At 42.7% G+C, this 22,396-nt stretch overlaps 1 protein-coding gene across 1 annotated transcript in view; it reads right to left on the bottom strand.

The window, feature by feature from the left end:
• Positions 1–7,345: 7,345 nt before the first annotated feature.
• Positions 7,346–22,396, bottom strand: part of arhgef18b (rho/rac guanine nucleotide exchange factor (GEF) 18b) — a gene marked incomplete at its 5' end in the record, with an annotated part of 40,552 nt that continues 25,501 nt past the window's right edge. Inside the window, 7 exons of the mRNA XM_079158349.1 lie at positions 7,346–12,210; positions 12,701–12,844; positions 13,885–14,236; positions 20,985–21,134; positions 21,453–21,734; positions 21,932–21,979; positions 22,165–22,233. Of these exons, the coding sequence (XP_079014475.1) occupies positions 11,882–12,210; positions 12,701–12,844; positions 13,885–14,236; positions 20,985–21,134; positions 21,453–21,734; positions 21,932–21,979; positions 22,165–22,233 (1,374 nt within the window). The 3' untranslated portion in view covers positions 7,346–11,881. The remainder of the gene's footprint in view (positions 12,211–12,700; positions 12,845–13,884; positions 14,237–20,984; positions 21,135–21,452; positions 21,735–21,931; positions 21,980–22,164; positions 22,234–22,396) is intronic.

Raw genomic sequence — 22,396 nt, 5'->3', positions numbered from 1 at the left:
TATCATAGTTAAAACTACTTCCACCTTATTTAACTGCAAGAGTAAAATGTTATTTGCACATAGATTCATTAATAATGTCATGCTGATAATACTCTACTCATAAAGGAGTTTTTTTTACATAGTTCTACTTTTACTAAGGACAGGATCTGTGTACATACTCCACCTCTGCCCACGATTTTGTGAATGTGTAGTTGCATGCCTCTCCGACAAATGGCATTTTTAAGATGCCTCTCCCCTCTCATGTTTTTTTTTCCCCCTTACAAACAGATGTGGGCGTACCATCTGAAATATGCACCCTGGTAGAATAGCCATTGTGATCATCCATCACGTCACAAAGTCAACACGAGGACAGTTTCATTCACAGGAAAAGGCCACAAAGGCTTTGTCTGCTGACCCTAGCCTATGAACAACAACTGTGGGCTGAGCAGAAACGAGCCAACGGACATTCCAGGCAAGCCTGGCATACTTAGATTCATGAGATATAAAACGTCTCTTCCTCTTTGTCACAAAGACACAGCAAAGCCCTTTGTGATTCTTTGCAGGAGATTTTTCAAAACATAACTGACACTTCCTCTGACTCTCATTAATAAAACAGATTAATTCCCAGTTGGGTTGGAGTGAGGCTCAAGGAGGGGGTTGCTGAAGGTTGGGGGTAGCATGGAGGGGTTTGATATGTTGCCTGAGGTGACACACACACTCGCTCGCTCGCTCGCTCGCTCGCTCTCTCACACACACACACACACACACACACACACACACACACACACACACACACACACACACACACTCTGCTTCACCAATCAAAAGCCCCTTTCCGCTTGGAGAGAGAAAAAAAACTTCAAAAGCATCATCTATAGCCTGATGAGAAGCTGGAGTGTGGCAGATGTAAACCCGCCCTCTGGCACATATACACACACACACACACACACACACACACACACACACACACACACACACGTACAGAAAGACACACCAAACTGAGTTATGAAAACAAGCCACATGCATGTGTGAGTTTGTGTGTTTGAGGCAACCCCTTCTGTTGTTGTGTCCGGCTTCGGATGAGATGTGACACTGAGGATGAATAATACAATAGAGAGATACTCGGACGTGTCAGCAGCATCTGTCTCTGTCTGGGGCTGACGTGTGTCATCCTCCCTCCTCATTCAGAGCAGAGAGCGGGGGCTTATACAAAACTAATGAAGCAGACACACGCCGTATTAACGCACACTTGCGTGCACGCACGCACACACACAAACTGAACGAGGGGTGCCATGTGGCCACACCGAGGCATCTCTCTCTCATCTCAAATTCCCCAAAGAGCCTCACTGTGCTTTTGATACACATAAAAAAAGAGCTCTCAGTAAAGAGGAAAGAATCAGCAGAGGTGGGTCACTGCAAATACTACTAGCAAGACCAAAACACTGAATGATTTATGAATCGGCTGTAGTGAAAAGCTGGTTATTGCTCGGTGTATTGTTCAGAGTTGTAACTGAACTGAAGTGGACTTTGTTTTCACTATCAAAGAAGTCAATGGACCGACCGCTGTGCTCCGATTGGCTGAGAAGATGCCATTTCCCAGAGGGCCGAGGGAACAATAATTAGAAGACAGGAGAGAGAGAGAGAGAGGCAGTAACAGACGAATAACAGAGATGGAAGAGAAAGAGATTTGCTGCATTTGAACAATAGTGCAGTCTTCCTTTGTTTGTGGTGGAACAGGTTCTTGTGCAAGTAACAGCAGATGACAGAGCTTTCATCGGAGCTCGTGTCACATTATCATATTATCATACCTAATGCGCTTTAACACTTTGCCAAGAATCTTTGACATGTTAATGGTCTGAAATAAGACCCGTGGATTAAAAGACCAAAGAGGAAAAAAATGCAGTGTGTGTGTTTTTGGTGCATGTGTTTACAGTGTGTTGTGCGTGTGTGTGCACGCCCCAAGAGTGATTACACTGGGTTGGCAAATAGTTTCTCCTCTGTTGCGTAAGATTCTTCCTCAAAAGGTGATGAGAACCACAGTAGACGGAAGGCTTTTAACTGTGAATAAAGTCAAGAAGTGAATCAGAGGTGCTCCGCATTTACATTGAATGTGGATCTGGTCGCTTCCTCCAACTGAACATCACACCTGAGTTTGTCTTTATTTATATTGCACATTTATTTCATCGTTTTAGTTACTGGTTACTTTGTATAATTTTAAGATTTTACATACAAAAATGAGTTGTTGAAGTTAAAATGAGCTCCACCTTGAGCAACTATAACAGCTAAATGCTTCTTACACATTAAGGTATAATAACTTAAAGTATGTTTTACTGACAATACTACTGTACTTTTATTTAAGTATTTGAAAATGCAGGAACTTTACTTATACTGGAGTATTTTTATATTGTTTTATTTCTACTGTTACTGAAGTACAGGATCTGAATAGTTCCTTCAAATGTTCAGACTGGCAACATAATGCCACCTATATTTGCTTTTTATCAATGAGGAAATGTTTTTACCTGAATCTGCAAAGTCAAAAAATGTTTATACTGACTGTATCTTGCAAAATATTCTGTGACGACGCATTTCTTTTTTTATAACATGATTAACATTTTCATTAACATGTTTAGCTTTTGTTAAGGTTTGGAAAATATGTTGGTCTTTATGAAATGGTGTCATTTTCTATTTACAAAGTGACATTGACATACATTTTTGCAGTGCTTTAGGGCATGTGCTTTTTTTAGTTGTAAATGGTAAATGGACTGTACTTGAATAGCGCTTTTCTAGTCTTCTGATCACTCAATGCGCTTTACCTCTACATGTCATCTTTCACCCATTCATATATACTGATGGCAGGGGTTACCATGCAAGGTGCCACCTGCCCATCACGACTAGTCCTTCACTAATCACACACCGCCGGAACAGCCTAAGGGAGCAATTCGGGGTTAAGTGTCTTAAGCTTCTTGCCCAAGGACGCATTGACATGGATTAAAGGAGCCGGGGATCGAACCACCAATCCTCTGATTGAAGGACGACCCTGCTCTACCACTGAGCCACAGTCTCCCCTGTGGTTTCAGAATGTGTGAGTACTATTACATTTGATGTGTACATTTTTGGATGTAAATGTTGATGTAAACTTCCTGTCTGGATGGGCTAAGTTGCCCATTTGGACAAAAAGACTAAAGTTCAGGGTGTTGGCACAGATCCAGTGCAGGTCCTGCAGGGGGATGGTGGCAGATGACAGCACAGAACAGAGAGATGCCTATCATCAAACGGTGGACAGTATGGAGATATTCAGCTTTATATGGGCTTTGGAGTCTTGTGCCTCTAAGCTGCTTCTGTCCCGTTTGTAGGGATTTTGTCTGTAGTAAATCGTATTGAAACGTCCGTGTTTAATGGTCCCTTTGAGTAGTTAAATAAAGGAATTTTAAAATTCAAACGTGTTTATTTTCTTCTATCAGCACACTGGCTCACACATCCACCCAGCTTTTGTTTCATTCTGGTGTTTGATTTTGCAGCAGTTAGTGGCCTTTTGCTCCTTTGGCAGCGTCTTTCCCTCCCTCCCTCCCCTCCTCCCCTCCTCCCTCCCCCATCAACAGAGGCCAGACAGCCATCCAACATGCCAGCTCTGGTGGGAGGCTGGCGACAGCTCAGTTCCAGCTTCTAAATCAGAGAGGCTGTGTTTAGATCCCCCCCCCGTAGAGCAGCACTACACTTACGATGAGCTCTGCTGCGCTCCACTCTTCCAAGATGAAAGTATGATGTGCTGAGGAAGCTGTTTGCAGCTATTCTCACCCCTGTTTGTCCATTTCGTGCTGAGTCTGACAGAATATGCTAGAAAACATTCTCCCCTTTTCTCCTTCATCAGCTAATATTACAGTCAAGAAAAAGACTAGCGAAGACGAAGAGTGCTGTGGTAGTTCTTGCATAAGCACTCAAGGAAAATATCAAAAAGCACACAAATATAAAAGGACACAAAAAACATCTTATTTAGACAGAGAAAGCAACTTTTCTCTGCTTTTGATGATGTTGAAAGGCTCGTTCTGGAGTGAAGTGCACTACCTCAGGCTACATTCTTCGAAAGGGACAACAAATCCTCCCAGAGAGTTCTTCAAAAATAATACAGGAAGGTTTAAGTGCACCATCAACAAAAGTGCATCTGATCTACCTGATAAAGTGGGACCCTACAGCTGCCTTTCACTCACTTTACATTCACTTCACATCGCTGGCTGGTTTTAAGGGCTTCCTGCCGGCCTTTTGTTCCCTTTTACTCCAGACAATATGTTTACCACTTCTTATTCCAATGTTCTCAAAAGCACTGCACATGTCCCCAAATGTACTTTCAGCAGCAACTTTGATGATGCTAAGAAACTTTTACACATCGGGTCTTTCCAGGGAGAAACGCAGCTACTTTATTTGCCCACATCTTCACATTCTGACATTGAGACGGTTTTCCATGCTGTAGCTGCCAGGAGGCTATTTGTCTTGGCACCACCAGCGTTTGACTTTAGGTATAAAAAAAAAAGAGTGTGTGCATTTGTGTGTGCATGAGGGAAGTTCTTTCTACTTCTCTGAAAATGCCACAGAGACCTCCCACACTGCACCAGCCTTGAACAATAGCCGACTGCATCCTGAAATTACAGATGAAAGATGCTTGAAGCTGTGGACACCGATTTACCAATGTTAGTTATTGTACGGATAGAGAACCGTATCAAATTGTGAAAGGGTTGGTGATCAAACAACTGGCAGTTAGACTACAGGCGTTATATCAAAGGAATTTGCTGCGGTCATCAGCAGTGAACTCAACTTTTTAAAGAGTTTCATAAAGGAATAGTTCGTTAGGAATTTGCTTTCTTGCAGAGCGTTAGATGAGAAGATCGCCACCACTCTCAGATATATAGAGTGGTATCAATCTTCTCGTCTTCTCTTGGTAAGAAAGCAAATACGCTGATTTCCCCAAACTATTCCTTTAATCCTAAGACTAAACATCGTTTTGTGATCGAATAACTTGTCGCCATGAAACTCAAACGGACACGACTACACGAGAACTGAATGCGTTTACTCTTCTCTGGAACAGGCCCATCCATCACAATGGTGGCATTCATTACTACCTGTTGCGTTGCAATCAGCACACAGGCACATGGGAATAAAACTGGAATGACCAGACAGTCACCAGGCTACAGCTGACTGCAAAACGCAAATACGGTGAGCACAAAGAGTGAGTCAGCGCAGAGCACACTTCTTTTGTAATCCATCTCCGCCTTTCAATTCACCTGAGGAGTCTCTTCTGGCAGACCAATAGCGCTCTCCCTGATCTGGTTTCTACCTGGCATAACCTTTCTCTGAGGGGGCCTTTTCACCATTGCCCCCACACAGGGACTTCCTTTGTCGATGCAAGATGGAAGATCAGTTGAGCAGTCATGGAGGAACAATGATTCTCATTCAGCCAACGCAAAGCTATGAAGCAGACAGCACGAAATCAGTGCAGGTTTACTTATCACACTTTACAACCCATGAGAAATATCGGTACGTCTGAGGAGACACACTGCTATAAATATGTAACGACACACAGTCCTTTCAGGCCACAGACCTTTACTGTTCTGCTCTTTATCTATCACTGATAACAGCTACAACCTGAATAATTCAAACCTTATCTTTTAACGCATTTGTTCAAACGTCTCTCTTTTTCAGAACGGCCTGCCAAGGAGGTTATGTAAGCAGAATTTGAAGCAGCCTTGGCTGAGAGACATGTTTTCCTGCCGGCTATCTTCCTGAAATCACCTTGGGTGTTAGCGAAGAGGAGAGATAGAGTCTGCTTTGTGTCTTTTCAACAAGAGGATCTTTGTGTCAGCCGGGAGTGATGAAATAATACTCAGATAAGCAGCCATGAAGCACATTCCTTCATAGCATCAGTTAAAAAATAGCAAGCAGGAAGTTGAGAAGGGTGTAATCTGGTTTAAAAACATTGCAGGTCCCTGACCCCCACAAAGGGTCGCGAGATAAACCTGAGGGGTTGCAAACAATAAACGGGAATGTAAAGCAGAAATAATGTTTTTTTTTATAAATTTCCCTAATGTTTGCTCTATTGGCAATATCTGTCAGTTCCACCACATTGATCCTGACTGAATTATCTGATCAACAACTGGATGCATTGCTATTAAAAATGCACACAGACAATGATGGTTACCAGGAGGTGAAACTCACTGACTTTCGTCATCTTCTGACTTTTCCTCTACTTACCAGAGGTATAATTATAATAATCAGACGTCTCATGATTACTCAAATAAGACAAAGGGAAACCGCTCAACTGAGGGACCAGGGTTGCAAGTGGATAATGCTTGATTTTGAGGGTTCACTGGAACAAAAGGTTGGGAACACCCTGAATTTTAACTGTGGTGTTGCTCAGTAGCCAGGCTGAACTCTTTAAAACAGCTCATTCCAATCTGCATTGGAAAGTGCAGAGAAGCTGTTAACGGAAGAGCAAAAACAAATACAAACCAACTGCTGACACAGAGTCTATCAAACCAAGATTTGTCTCAGCGTTTTACGAGCCTGCAGGGAGGTTCGTCTGCACGTCTGTCTCTGTGGAGCGTCTATTTGTTTAACTTCGCGGTGAAAAGTGCCTCCGACACAGAACAACAGAATGACTTCCTGCAAACTGCATAACATGAAATGCCTAAGAGCTGAGAGGCGGTTGAGTTCAGAAGGATTGGAAACGTCGGATGAGAGAGGAATTGACGGGGAGACATGAAAAGAGCAGAGCAGTGGAAGGAACGAGACAGAAACAAAGACGGGAGTAAAATGCAGCTTCCCTCCACAGGGGAAGCAGCCTGGAAAAATAATTGTTGAGAGGAGACAGAGGAAAGCCACTAATGACAGCAGACAATAAAAGCAGGCCAGTACTGTAGCGTCTTCCCAGCCAGAATGACAATAACACAGGAACCGACTGCCCTGCTCTTAGCAAGGTCTACGGAGGGATTGAACAGCCACAGCACCTGAAATAGAGCTTTGTCTGGGAATACTGTTATTAGGTCGTCTCCTCACAGGGTCAATAACACTGTTACTGCACCTCCGAGACACGGAGGAATGGCTGGGGTGCTATCTAATTGGGTGGTCAGGATTATTTTGACAAGCAACGAATAGAAAACTAAATAATGAGGCAGAATTATATGTTACATGTGGTAGCTGTTGGGGCGGTGGGGAAGAGCAAATCCCTGTAAATACAAATGTACTTGAATAGGAATCATTGCATGCTCGACTTTCGCCTAAATAGCAATGATCCACGTATGCAGCAAACGAAACAATTAGTGTTTGTCAGCCGTGATCTAAAAAAAATAAAAGACAGCAAATACAAAAATCATTTCAAGACTTTTTTTATTACTAAACTCTCTCTAAGGCAGCAGTTTGTGTCCACAGGTCGTTCTAACGTCTTGCAGTGAATAAAATAAAACGGTACAAAAATCAGTTCTGCTGTGTGCTACAAACGTCATTAGACAGCTCTTGGTAAATAAAAGTTCACAGACAATAATAATAATAATAATAATATGCATTATAAACATTCATTTTCCCCTTCAAGTATGCTACTATCCAAAGTGACTAGTGTAAAATTGGCTGAGGAAATACAATATGTTCATGATTATTTACACAGAACAAGTCCAATATGCGCCTATGAGTGTGTGTGTGTTAAAAAAACTAAACAAAAAACACGACTGGAAACAAGTCGGTTAGAAATGTTTCAGCTGTGTTTTTAGTGGAGAGCGCACACACACACACACACACACACATACACACATACATACACACAAACAGAAACACACAAATAAACACACAGTGATGTGACTGACTGGCTTCAAAGTTTTAAAATGCAGCAAAGAGGTTAAGCATTTCAGTACAGCGAAGGAACATTTAAGACTTGAGTTGATCCAAACAGGGCAGCAGAGCTTTCAACCAAATCCCATGGTCTTCATTAGCAGATGGGGAGTTTGCTCACTTGACTTCTTGTCCACGTTGGCCGGTAAGGTAAGCACTGCCTTAACACTTCTGAAGAAGACTGTGTCATATGGTTGAAAGCTCCGGCAAAAAGCTTGTAAATGAAGGTTGGGTTGAGACCTTTGTGTCAAAAGTCTGGGGAAATATTTATGTTTTTTTATGGGGCTCCATCCAATAAGAACCACCAAGCTCATATCCTAATGAAACACTCAGATGCTATAGTTGGGTTGTGCCGCTATAAACCAGAATATTGGGGAACTTCAACTCCCCATCTGATTCATAGTTTGTGTATGCTCTGGCTTCAAAGTGATTATCCAGACAGAGATATTTCAGATCAGGACGAGAGGATAGAATAATTAGACCTGAAGCAGAATATGAGCTGGCCCTCAGTGTGCTGTAAACACACTTGTTGTGGACCCTGCCTGGAGGATGTTAAATAAGTAACAACACTTTGTGGACGACCACACAACAGCACAGTGTCATTTGTCCTTCATATAAGAGCACAGACAGGAACCCAGCCGAATGCGTCTTTGGTTTAACCAACTGAAACAAGCCGACGATTTCGTTTTTCACGACTTCTACGTGATATTGGTGAAACATCACTCATGAATTGCTGGAGAAAGACAACACACAGCGCACCCTCGGCTTCAATGCTACAACATCAACAAACATCAGGAGATTAAATATGCAAACGTTCAACAGCGATGGCTGGTTGTGGTTTCCTTAAAACTGCCACAAGTCTACCCAAGCAGGGCGTACCGTTCCTATACATACACACCCATGTGTGTGTATTCTAAGTGTATATACACATATGCAGAAACAGAATTTTGGCTGACTTTTGCATCGTGACGCACGTGAAATATCTCCGTTTCCTACTACAAGAATGTGTAAAAGGAAGCCGGTGCGGATGATATCACATTAAGTATGTACAACAATATACATAATATACATAAACACTCGGAAAACCAGCTCAAACTCCAGCTGGCGATCACAGCTTCAGAGACAAGATTAACTGGACAAAGACAAAGAGCTCTTCTGACAGTTTTCCCTCCAGAGACACAAAACACATTATTGTGTCAACTATACTTCATGATTTAAAGGGTTCTCACGTATCTACAGAGAAAGACAATCACATGGACGTCTCCATATTTCTTCTGTGGGGGAAAGATAAAGACCGGCTGACGGTGGGTTTTTCGCTGCAGGACCACCGCACCCGGTCACAGTACCGCCTTTCTACCAGCCACAGAGATGTAAGACCCAGCTAACGAAATGCCATCAGCAATCAATAAACCACACCGTCAACGAGACCTCAGAGTTTATATTAGAACTGACATTTTCATATTATATCTCAAAGATATATCAGCTCTGCTAAAAGAAACCCATCCGGACAAATTGACCGTCAATTCAGCAAAATGGAGTCCAGAGACACAAGCGTTCAAAAACATGATTTGTCAATAACATGACTTGTGAAAAATGAGGGGCCGAATACGTACACGTTAAAATTGCTTCATTTTTTTTTCTGGCCACCTTCAGAAGACAGAGATATAAAACAGTGTGACTGAAGTCAAAGTTTTCCGTGCTTCAGTTTGCACATTTAAGCTTTGCTGTCATTGTCTGAATAGTCTGTATATTCTGAGCCGTTTACGGTTGTAAATAACACAGAAGCTTTTATTCTACTGGATCGTCTCGTGCAAAATCATAAAGACATTCTCGTAAAGTGATGGCAATACAGGAGATTAGACAGACAAGGGAATGTTTTGGAAAGTCATGGACCCTTGCGTCTGAAATAAAGGTGAATTTAAAAAGGTCACCGTCCCATCTCAATCTCCACTTAATGGCTCTTTCTGAAGCTTTCAACTAAATCTCATGGTCTTCATTAGCAGATGGGAGTTTGCTCACTTGACCAGCAGCTGCTATGATTTCATCAACAGCACTTTTAGGACTTCCTGTCCATGTTGGCCTGGAAGTTAAGCATTGCCTTTGCTGATGAAGACCATGTGATATGGTTGAAAGCTCCGGGGGGAAGCTTGTAAATGGATGTTGAGTTAGGAACAACAAGTATGTTCACATGCACACGGTTGTTGTACTTAAGAGATGTTGTAGACAAAAACAATGTCTTCTACAACTGCATCGGATGAGCTCATATCCTGATAATGAAAATCTCAGATGCTATAGGTTGTGCCGCTATAAACCAGAATATTGGGGAACTTTGTTTGTGTATGCTCTGGTGTCAAATTATCCGTTTGTATAGAAATATATCGTTTTTGCTGCAGGACCACTGCACCCGCTCACAATGCCGCCTTTCGGATTAAAGTGTTCAATGCATTTCTACTTTGTATCAAATTGACGTGATCATTACTTTTGTTCTTTCCAAAGATCCAAATTCTCTTTTCTCTCCCGAAGCAGTTAAAAATTGCTGGAAAATGTCATGAATTGTACAAAAAAAAAACTATGGTTTCACTTAAATGGCAACAGATGTTGTTCTCAAAGATGTTTCTCTTAAAAAGGATAGTTTTTGTGAAATGCAACAAACACAGCGAGGCCTTTTTTTATGTCTAACGGGTCCAGTGTGCTCAACGGTGCAAAGTTTAACTCATTTCCTGGAGGTCTATGTGGTCAATAGCAGCTCTTCTAACAGTTTGGGAAATATACCTTAAACTCTAAAGGTTGATTCAATTCAAGTTCATACTCAAGTTGACATGTTTCTGTGTTAAAGAAGTGGTCTTTTATCAATCAGCTAACCCATTGCTGTTACAGCTCACAGCCATGGTGGCAGAAACAAAAAAAGTATGTACTTGTGAAACAAATTATTATAAAAAGGATCATGACTGAATGGAACAACCTCTGTATTTTTGACAAGAGCTACTTCTAAGAAATGCAAGAAAAGACCTAAAGTAGACTAATCAAACAGACATATTAAAGACATCCCTGACTTTGTCTCAGACTGCACGAGTTGGTAAAACAGTAGAATTTGGAGGTGAAATCTCCCTTAATTGAAATTAAGCATTTTTAATCAACGGCCTGGGAAAAAAAAAAAAGTTAGCTTCAGGTTTCACAACCAGTCGCAACACGAGCAGTGTATTCCACAGTTCGGCCATCTGTAATAAGCAGGATTAAGAAGAATAAGAACGACACAATGAAATGAATCATCACCATTTCCACACCCAAACAATACACATTTAGTCCATAAATGTTCATTCATCAGTCTGGAACGGAGTATTTACACTGTGCAAATGAAACACCGAGCAGAAAGTGTTCCTGTTTTAGGAGTTGGGTCATTTCTGAGTTCCTGTTGAATCATTTCTTGTTGTTGTTCCGGCTTCAGTAGAAGCAGGTGGTTCAGGCCAGGGCATCATCTCTGCACCTTTCACTTCTTCATGCTTCACTAAACAGGCTGACCTCAGTGTCCTGAACAATTACCCGACCGTTGTTGTTTTTTTTTACGTTGCTTCTTTCAGTCAAATCCAGTTCTGGTCTCGCGGCAAAAGTCTTTGGATCGGCTTAACTTCATTTACACCTTTTTCATACACGTTACAAGAAGCCTTTGTTTTGCCATCGTTTCCTCCTCGTACTTGTTGTCCTCTTGAGTTAAGAAATTAAACTAAAAAAAAAATCAATAAAAAGAAACTGGCATCTTTAAAACAAAGATGGGGGAATAATGTTAAAATAGAAATGTAAAACTTCTTGAACAACATTTTTCTTTCTTCGTGAGCCACTGAAGTGCTAACAAGGGCTCTGTTCTCTGTTATGGACTGCTGCAGCTTTGTACAGGTACTTAAACCATCTGACTTCATAAACCCTCTAAAACACCACAGCTGTACAGTAAGTGGCTCCTTAGAATGAGACACATGGAAGCAAATATCCCATAATTCTTCTTTTTTTTTTTGCGATCAGCGGTTGATCTGAGTGGACTTTAGAAGAAGATGACATCCTCCTTGTTGGGGTCTTCTGTGGCGATCTTGTAAGGTGGCGGCATGCTGTGGCTGTGGGTGAGCCCGTGAACATTTACCTGGACGTGGGCCTGGGCGTTCGGACTGAGGCCCTGCGGCTGCACATGGGACTGGAACTGGAGGGAGCCGGTGGTCTGTGAGTGGGGAGGGATGGTGGGAGGCTGCATGGGGGGCTGAGGATGGGACTGTGCAGGAGGCATGGGAGGCTTCTGAAGACTTTGAGGGTGGGAGACGCTGACGGAGGAGGTGGACTGGGTGTCTGGCCCAGCATTGTCTGGAGGACTGAGTTGATCTGTCACAGACAAACAAGGAAGGCTATTAGAGAACAAGGGATTACTCCAAAAATAACATTAAAAAAGGGCCGACAGAGTAATCCTTTGTACCTGTTTATTAAAGCTGGGCTTACACAGCCTAACTGAAATCTATCACCTGAAATCCTGCCAGTGTTTCTTTGTCAGTGGTAATTGTGAGGGCACAGGATTAAAGCGTTAAAATGTCTGGGTCAGCAGTACAGCCCGTCATTAATCACAGTGAGGCATGTGAAATTGATAGGTGTTTACACCGGGCGAGGCTGGGCATGAATACAAACTTTAGACAGGAATGTGATCGGGTGGGGTCCGGTTTGCCCAGGTGGAGAATGTGTGTGTGTGTGTGTGTCTGTGAGAACCAAGTTTAATAATGCAGTTGGCAAAGACAGACGGGAGGAGATTGTGTTTGCCTTGACAGAGCAAAAGGAGGAAGTGTGTGTGCTCCCGAGTTTGTGTGAGTATAGAAAAGGGTACCTGCGTGATGATGCAGGGGAAGAGGCTGAGGAGGTGTTGACAGCGGGAGCTGCTGGTGGGGGCTGATGGACCGCTTGGCCTTAAGGGCGTTGTCATCTCGGGCGGACAGCTTCAGCGGAAGCATCTGCTTCATATCCACTGAGGCTAGGATGAGGAGGGAGGAGCAGGAGAGGAGGAGGAGGGTGATTTAATTGTAAAATTAAATTGCATTGGTAAAGTAAAGCCTAGCCTCTCTTAGGCTACTATTTGATAAATGAGATGACTGACCCAATTTAGACAGCTAATGTGATCCTAATGAGCCATTTAAATCATGCTGATCAGGTCAAGCTGGCGTCAGCCACAGATGGCTTGAATATCAATGAAGAGTGAGTGAGAAAAGATCCTTTTTAAAGGAGAAAATACATCACCTGCAACAGTAAAAGAGGAGGAGAAAACCTCAATGCAACACTCATCATATTTTGTAAAAGAGTGAATATTTATGACACTTGTTGTAATGAGTTGGCAACTGATGGTAAGTGCAAGAGTAACAGAAAAGTCCACTCTCTCCCTTTGTAAGGAGAATAGCATCTTCCTCTCCACGTTTACTCTAAAAAAGGATCCACTCACAGTTTTTGGGAGATTACAGGGTGATACTGAGCCATGCTTCCATTAAAATATCAGTTACAAGACAAATGCAAGTAAAAACTAGTCGAGTAATCAATCAACAGAAAAATACCCATTCTCTTCTAATAATCTATAAAACATTTCAGCAAAAATTACTTTTAATGATTCCAGCTTGTCAAATGTGATTATTGTTGATTTTTCTTTCTTACATTGTTTTAAATTGAATATTATTTAGTTTTGGACTGTCCTGCCAAAAAAAAGACATTGATGAGGTCGCTCTTAAGCTGAGGGGAATTGTAGTGGATTTTGTATAGACTGTAACAATTAATAAAAAAAAGAAACAGTAGATCAATCAAAGATTGCAGCCATAGAATGCACACCTATGATTATGTATATTACGGTTTATGAATCAGACTCCAAGTAAAGATGTGTGTGCACTTTCTGTTACTGTTGATTCTTATCAGGAGATGTTTATACATGGAGATGGAAAGGAACACAAACATAACCCAAAGCAATGTGGAAGCACGGTGCTAGTTGGGGCATGTCCTGTGAAACTCAGTGTCTGAGGTCTAATTCCTTACCGGAGCTGTCAGTGCGATGTGAGGCTTTGCCAATCTTGCCTCCTTTGCCTTTGCCACTGCTGAAGGCGGCCAGCTTGGTGGGGATCTGCTGCTGCACCCCCAGCAGTTTGTGCTGCTGGTTGGTGGTGCTGAAGAGATGGAGCGGCACCTCCGTCTTCTGCGGCAGGGCGGAAGAGCTCGCCTCCCGCCGCAACATCAATTCAGGGCGGTCCGGATAGTCGGCTGGTGCGACAGAGAGGCTGGCCCGCACTAGGGGCTTCTGAGGGGGGGGCAGGTCGGACACACTGGTGAAGGTGTTGAGGCCCGAGGACATGAGGAGCTCCCCGTTCAGACTGCCAGACAAAGGAGCCACCTGGGGAGGAGAAGACTGGACGTTATTTGCTGAGAGGGGGACGAAAGCCTTCTTCAACTGTAGCAAACATCATCGCACAAGACTTCAAAATCAGTATTCAAGTTCAGAAGGAACGGCTTCCCGACCTTGCACTGTAATATCCATATTTGTGGTCAGATTCAGTTTGGAACCAGGAGTTTGTGGAACGTCAAGTTTGCACGATGTGTGTGTGCGTACGTGTGTACGCATCCTGTCGCTAGTGAGACAACTTCTTACAGAAGACGCACACATAAAAAGCAGATGCAAACTGTAAATCGTTTATACAACACTGTCATTACAGAAACACAATCTGCTGAGTAGGGTATTCATGGGCTACAGAGGGAATCAGAAACACATGCAACGCTTTCTGCTGAGCACACAGTTTGGTAAAAGGCTTTTGATGTGTTCCAAGAGACTCAAGGACAATGCGCACACACACACATGCAAAACGAGAAACATAAACCCTTAATAGTCCCTGTGCACATAAAGGCGTGTCGAACAAAACAGGCTGGGCTGTTAGACAAGCAGGGTAACAAGAAAATGACTCTCATGACATCAGTGGATGAAAGACACTGACTGCATTGTCCACTTCATTACTAGATTGAGGGAAATATGATCTACAGATGGAGTCAACATTATCCTCCAATCTGCATTCAATGAGACTAACCAGGAGGGTTCCTGCAACAATACAGCGGTGTAGTGTTTGTTTGTGTTAGTAGTTCCACATGTGTTGCGTAACATGAACTATAATAAGAAGCTCTCCACAGTGTTGTTATAGTTGGACGGTTTAAAGCTCTTCTACAACATTGTGACCCGTTGTGTTGCACATTAAATCTAAATGTCAACACAAAAGGGAACAATCAGTCAATTTGTGGCTGTTCAGACTCGGCTTTGAATCTACATAAAGCAACATATAAGTACTTAAAGTACTCTAAAAGACGAATCTTAATGGACTGGAAGTCCTCCTTGTTTCCAAAAGATGGAGACTGAACTAAACCGAGATCTCTAGGAAACAATTCTCTGTTCAATTCTATTATCATATCTTCTGGTTTGCTTGAGTGACATATTTTCAAAATGAATTAGAAACATACAAGCAGACCATGTTATTTCTATCATAGCAATTTTAGCTAAGAGTTATTCGAAGATTAAGAGAAGGAAAGATGAAAAACGTTTGTTCATGACCTATTGTAACTGCAGGCCAGTTCCAATCTGAAAAGAGCTTTTTAAAAGCCTCGTAAAACATGTGAAAGTATCAATTAAAACGACAAGAGGATGAATAAAAATACATATTCATTCATTATAAGGAATCAGATATGGATGCATTACAAGTAACTAAAGTAAAAGTTTTCTCGTAGCCGCTTTAAATAACAATTATGTAAGCAAACCAACGCCACAGAGCTGATGATATAATGGACCTACATCCGATATTTAGAAAAAGCATCATCAGTGTAACACCAGCCTTAACTGCAGTGTATTTAACCTAAAGTCTGGCAAACGTCTGTAACCGTTCCGTTTGGTATGCAGCACGCATGCTACATGATTGATGATGATGCCCAATACTTCCTGTGGAAAGAGGGAACGCATGATGACAGTGTTTTACAAGGCATGAAAGGCAGACTCGTGCGACTGTGTGTGTGTGAGGACACTGTAGCTTCCTCCAGTTGTAACAGCAGAGCATGACAGGACCCGAGGCCGAGAGGGGCCCCGCAGTGGGAAAGTCGCCATACCTCCTTCCCTAAAGCACCCTTTCTTCCTTTCCCTCCATCATTTCCCCTCACTCAGCACTCACTCATCTCGGGCACACAGATGTTGCATTGTTCCCAGAACAAGGTGATCGGCTCCAAGCGGCAACAAACAGCAGGTTTCCAGGGCAGCAAACTGTGCGGAAGCCTACAGAGCACAAGGAGCCCTGACTGACAGCACATAAACAATTAGCACTGGCTGCCTTCCAGAGGCTTCTGTTAATGACAGGCTTGGACTAGCTAATTATCCAGCCGTGTTTCTCTCACCCTAAAAACTGCCTGGATACTTCCATATCACACTGTCCAATATGTGGCGTTGTTCACAACGTGACAGCGGTGGAAAGAAGATACCGGCTGTTGCATCTCACCTGGATTAGACGATGTGTGGCGCAGTAACGTGTGTGAGGTATTGACTTGAGTGTTTGTAGTAAGTGCAGCCCTGATCTGTAGTGGATTAATGGGATTAGCAAACACTGTGGCCTTAAATTGGTCCAATTCCAAATCCAATTGTGTCCAAGTAATGTATACAATGCATACAGGCTGAGCAAATACTGTTCTGTATGAGGTTTAGTGATGAGCAATGACTCAGCAATTTATACAATGACTCCTGGGACATCACATTGGAGATGAAGTGATTAGTCAATTGAGCAACCCTTTTAAAAATTGCTTAATCATCTAAATAGTTTAACAATAAAAAAAATTGTTTTGGTCAGACAAAACCAGACAGTCGATGACGTGACCTTGCACTCAAGGAAATTGTGATGGGCATTGTTTTGCAATGTTCTGATGTTTTATTGACCAAAAGATTGATCGATGGTGTGCAGACTCATCAATTAACCAGTAACCATTACATCACAACTCAAGAATTGATGGCTGGAAACAAACAAGATGCACAGACAAGCGCAACTTATTCTACGTGGGTTATTTGACAATGTTTCAGCTGAAGGACAACACACAATAGTACTGCAGACAGTGTGTGAAAACAGGTGAGGACAGTTTCATTGGCAGATGGCGTAAAGAGGAAATATCTTCCCTCAAGCTCGTATTCTATCTTAGCCTCTCAAAGCAACCGCTACTAACTGGTTATAGAAGAAGTGAGTCACAGGCATCTAGGTGTGTGTGTGTGTGTGTGTGTGTGTGCACATGGTAAGGGTGTTGATGTGCAAGTGTTACTCTTCGGGGGCTTTTCGGACCACAGGAACACACTCAACAGCATCGTAAATCAGCCTGAGGCCAAACAGGGGAAGAGATAACTCAGTGTGAGAAACTCAGATGCGGGTCACCGATTTACCACCGACCTTTTTAAAGTTTCTTTTGAGCTTTGGCAATCTTCCCGAGATTTGAGCAATATCATCTGTCATGTTCATGTAGTTATTCACACCAGATAGCAATCCAGTTTTACAGTTTTCTGCTCCTGAGCAAAAGCAGGAGAAAGGGGAGGTCGTAAAATTGAGGGCTTTGCCTGAAGGCATCGCTAAAAAGTTGACCCGGTTATTCATAGATGCATTTCCCCTTAAAGACCTCCCCAACAGGCCGGGAACTGAACCGTTGACCTTAGTCATAATCCCAGTTTCTATTCAGATTTCCTTACATCAAAAGGGGCATTTTTTTCCCCCATTGACTCTTGCTGTATTGTGCAGGTCGTTCTTGATCTTGTTCTTTTCCTGACTGACTGACAGTCAAATAGCCAACTCCATGTCTATCCTTGATTATGAACACACTTTAGGACTTTGAATTCACAGGACTAAAGCAGTCAGACACAAGGCTTTGTTAGAGCAGATCCAAAAAAGCCTTTCTTATCAAGGGGCCAAGTGTGATCACATGAGATAACACATGAGAGAAGAAGTTCCTCTGAAGCCAGGACATGCCGCAACTAGCACCATCCTTGCACAAACACTCGTTTATGTTACGAAACACACACACCCACACACACACACACACACACACACACAAGGAGGCAGAGGTCTGAGGTCTAATCATAGCTCTCCTGGTTTGCTGATGCGTCTTAATGTTGGGTGTTGGTGATTAAATGTCTGTTGATATCAGGCTGGCCCGAAGCCTGGAACAGATCCTGAGGTCACAGCTGATGAAAAGACTGTTTGATGCGTTTGACGCAGAGGGGGAACAAACCACTTCCAAATCCCCCATAACCGCAGCCGAGAAATTCCCACAGCACGGCCAACAGTATAGAAAGGCAACGCATACGTCTGCATGTGTACAAAACACACTACTTAGCTTGTCGAAAACAAATATTATGGGCAGCATTTAATGGGGTGTTGAGTGCTGATAGGGGCTGGACCTGATCTGTTTCGAGTCTTATCTTGCAGTCCATGTAACAAACAAAACAAACAACGCAACAATCTTACTGACTGTGACTGTTTCAGTGAAGGCCTCTGTAATTACCCGGGTCCCTGCTTTACTCACCACAGCACATTAGGTCAATTCAGCCAGCGGCTGTGCATTTCCAGGAGTCACCGTGAAGTGTTCTAGGTACAACTCACAGTCAAAAGGCCTGCCTTGTGCAGCCAGTAATGAGATGATAACTGCAATAACTCATGTCAGCTGGTGGTGTATGTGTACGACTTGAGTTAAATCCTTTGGATGGTTGATGGGCAGCCAGATGTCTGAGGATGTAACACTACACTAGATGAATGACAATTAAACAACGGAATGCACAGTTGCAACAAAAAAGAAAACACTGTAGCTGTTTTACTTTTGGGGGGGGGACAAGTCAGGACTTGAACGGATGGCATTGGTTCACCTGTCAGTTACTCAGCTTGGTATGCAGGGTGAAAAGGCACTGGCCAATCACAGATAGCTGTCAGGCTTTAAAGTAGGAATGTCAGACAGCAGAGAGGGACTAGTGACATCACTGGAGACAGCATCTATCAGTGAAACTGTATGTTGGTCTATCAGGACATTTCTTCTGCTCATTGGTCCAACTTCTCGGGAAAAAAAGCAATCCCGTTTGTACAGTTAGTCTGTACAGAAACAGAAAGCAGAAGAACACACTGACTCATCCAGCTGAAAAGGTTTCGGCCGTCTTAAATTGGCGCATTAGTCAGAGTGAACAATCCCATCATTGGGTGTGTTTTGCATGGCCTCCACCTGATGACAGAAGCATGTGTGTGACTCAGGAAGTGGAGCCGTAAACAAAGTTCATGCTCCTCTCTATATCTAGATTGCTTGTTTTGAATTATCAACCCACCAATTTGATAGGAAAGTACAAAATCAGCCATCGGTTACTAGCGTACATCATACAGGAAAATCATGTGCACCAGCTCCGAGAGGAGCGACCAAGACTCCAGTGTTTACAGACTCACAACATACACTGGTGAGGAAACCGTTCACGATGAAGAAGAACTCTGTGAGTAAGGTTTACGATATGATGATGATGGGCGATTTCGAATGAAAATATTATCACAATATTGCAAACCTAAAAAATACTTCATCATTAATTGCAGCCTTAGACAAAGTCTGTTTGGCTGTTTTGACTTCAAATAAGCTGCTGTCCTCTCATATGATTTCTATATCTCTTCGGGTCGAATAGATTTCTGTACCGCCCCCTTTTGCATTTCTTATATTGGATTTTTATGTTATTTTTCATTAATGTTATGAAGTATTTTGTTATGTCAGGTCTTTAAGTTGCTGGATTAGTTGGCAAAAACTGAAATTGGTTTTATTTATTTTTCAAATGTAAACAAAACCACTCTTCCATTTTTCACATATATATATATATAAGATAGCTGATTTACGTACAGCAGAAGTGCCACTGTTGGTCTGCATCTTTGATGGGAAAATGAAGTTTGCATCGAGATAAAACTTCCCATGCTACAGATACTCCTAACCAACTAAACTGTGATGTTGATGCAGGCCGTTGAAAACACTAGAGGCTGACATTAAGTATCATTACTGCAGCTCCTTGACGGATCTTTTCGCACCGGGCATGAAATTACAGTCAGCGGATCTTTCTCAAAGCTTCTCTCCCATGAAACTCACAAACAATGACCCGCATTGTGGAGGAACGCAGGTAAAGAGAAAGACTGCTCCCTGCATAGGTGGATTCCTAGGTTGAGTGGTTAGAGATGTGTTCATTCGTATCTGTGTTTATCATTCATCCATCTATGAATCAGGCGGTGGGAGCTGAAACCAGTGTTTCTTTTATACCAGTCAGAGCACCTGAGGTCAAGAACTAAACTTTCTATATATATTTAGCCCATCAGTGTTTCAGATGCTTGAGTAACTTGAATGGGTGGATACAGGAGTCATGCCCAGGGGATGGAATGAAAGGATAAAAAGAGACGCAAGGAAACGGCAACAGAGAAAAAGGAAACAAGAGAGATGGGAAAGCCCCTTCTTATTCTTTATCCTGTGATTCATCGTCACCAGCACCATCGCTCCTGGTACTACCTCCTCACCTCACCTCACCGTCACCCAGCACCTCACCCGTATCCTCCATTTCAACTTTCTTACACACAACTTAAAGGTGCAGTGTCATAGTCTTTTATGACCTCCAATTTATAATGTCATGTTTTTTAAAAGCAGCAATGAATCGCTTTCCACTGACTTTGTATCGTGTGAAGGTGACTCCTTCAAACAACAGAATCATTCCTAAAAGCTGCTGTGCATTGGGATGCACTGTGAAAAAAACAGAACTACGTTTTTATAAGCTGCCAAATCCAAAAATTGAGGACACGGGCAATAACACGCGAGTTAACTGAAAAATATGTTGAAGTACCGGAAATAAATCACATAGCATCGCAAACAGAACAAATTCGACAAGTTTGTTAGCTACAGCTTCTCTTATAGTTTCCATGTCTGTGCAGCTGTGAGGATCCACATGATGCACATCATTTTGAATAAATCAAATAGTATCTCTGCTAGCAATAGCTAGCTTGCGAGTCTTGTTTTGTAGTTAGTATAGGTTAGTATAGGCATTCTGTGATATTTCTGTATTCAAGGCATCATCTCTACAGCAGGTTTCCCACCTCGATAGTCTTCCTCTTGATCTTCTTCTGATGTTCCAGACGTTCCTTTTCTTTCTCCACGGCTCTGGTGGACTCTCTCAGCCTCTCCAGGTCCTGCTGGTACGTCTCCCTCTGACTCTCCAGCTCCTTCCTCTCTTCTGCCAGATGCTCCTGCATCAATAGAACAAGTAATGTTGCACAGTTTGTCCGGAATATCAATATCGAAATACATACAGTAATCATTTATTTTTTTACTAACTTGCAAAATGTACACACATAACAGACATTAACTTGAAAGGAAATGTAATTTTTTTTTTTCTGAACAACTGGAAGGAAACTAGAGCACTATATGAACAGTTTATTCCTGTTTTTGAAAATCCCCCAGAGAACAATGAAACTGTAAGTTCAAATATAAAGCAGAGCTGCGAGGTCTTGGAAGTTCAGCCTCTCACACATATCTTTTTCTAAAGGTAGGACAGAGCACTTCACCTCCAGCCGTCTGCACTCCTCCTCCCTTTGTCGGAGCCTGGCCTCGTTGGCCTCGACCTGTTGCCGGTGCCTCTCCCGCTCCCTCTCCCAGCGCTGCTGCTCCTGCCGGTGCTGAGACTGCAGCTTGTGGAAGCTGGCCAGCTCCTCTCTCTGCAGAGCCAGAGTCCGCTGTTTCTCCTGCTCCAGGAGCACGTTCCCTCTGTGGCGGCCGGGCAGGGAGGCCCGCTCTGTCAACGAGGCCCGCTGCAGCTCGATGTGACTGTCCTGCTGTGAAATGATGGCCTGACGACAGAGAAAAATAACACAAGGTCATTAGAGAACCAAGACGATGTTTATACGCCATTACAGTGAAACCTTTGAAAGTTATCAAGTTTAAGTAAGGCAAACTCTCTGCAAACATACATACTATACCACATGTTTCAATTTCTTTCACTGACTGCATGTATTAATATCATTAACAGTGGAGGGGACAGTAGTACCTGCAGACTGTAGAGCCTTTGGGAGAGCATCAGCACTCTGTCAAAAAACTAGAAGAGAGACACAGGCAAGCTTATCATAACCAAATAACTACCAGCATCACCAAAACAACACAGCATTTATAATGTGCAAACTTCTCATGGGTACATCTTTTCAGTTCAGAACGCATGGTTATGAATATGAAATCAAGCAGAGTGTGAAGCACAAGGTGACAGATCAGAGGAGGAGAGTTTACCTCAGCCTCGGGGAAGGAGTTGGACCAGATGCGGTTCCATCTGGCAGGAGAGCAGCAGCTCTCATCAACCTGAGCAACAACACACAGCAGGTCATGCTAAACATCACAAACACTGTACACAGTACTATACACAGCACTACATACAAAATAAAAAATAGATACTGTAAAAACATTTAGAATTTGCTGTGGTCATATGTATTTTTCAAAAGCTATATTTTGAGTTGTTGTTTTT

This window comes from Pholis gunnellus, assembly GCF_910591455.1.
Source record: "Pholis gunnellus genome assembly, chromosome: 4".
NCBI lineage: Eukaryota > Metazoa > Chordata > Actinopteri > Perciformes > Pholidae > Pholis > Pholis gunnellus.
Note: the sequence above shows the minus strand (reverse complement) of the source record. Positions and strands in the feature narration are given on the sequence as shown.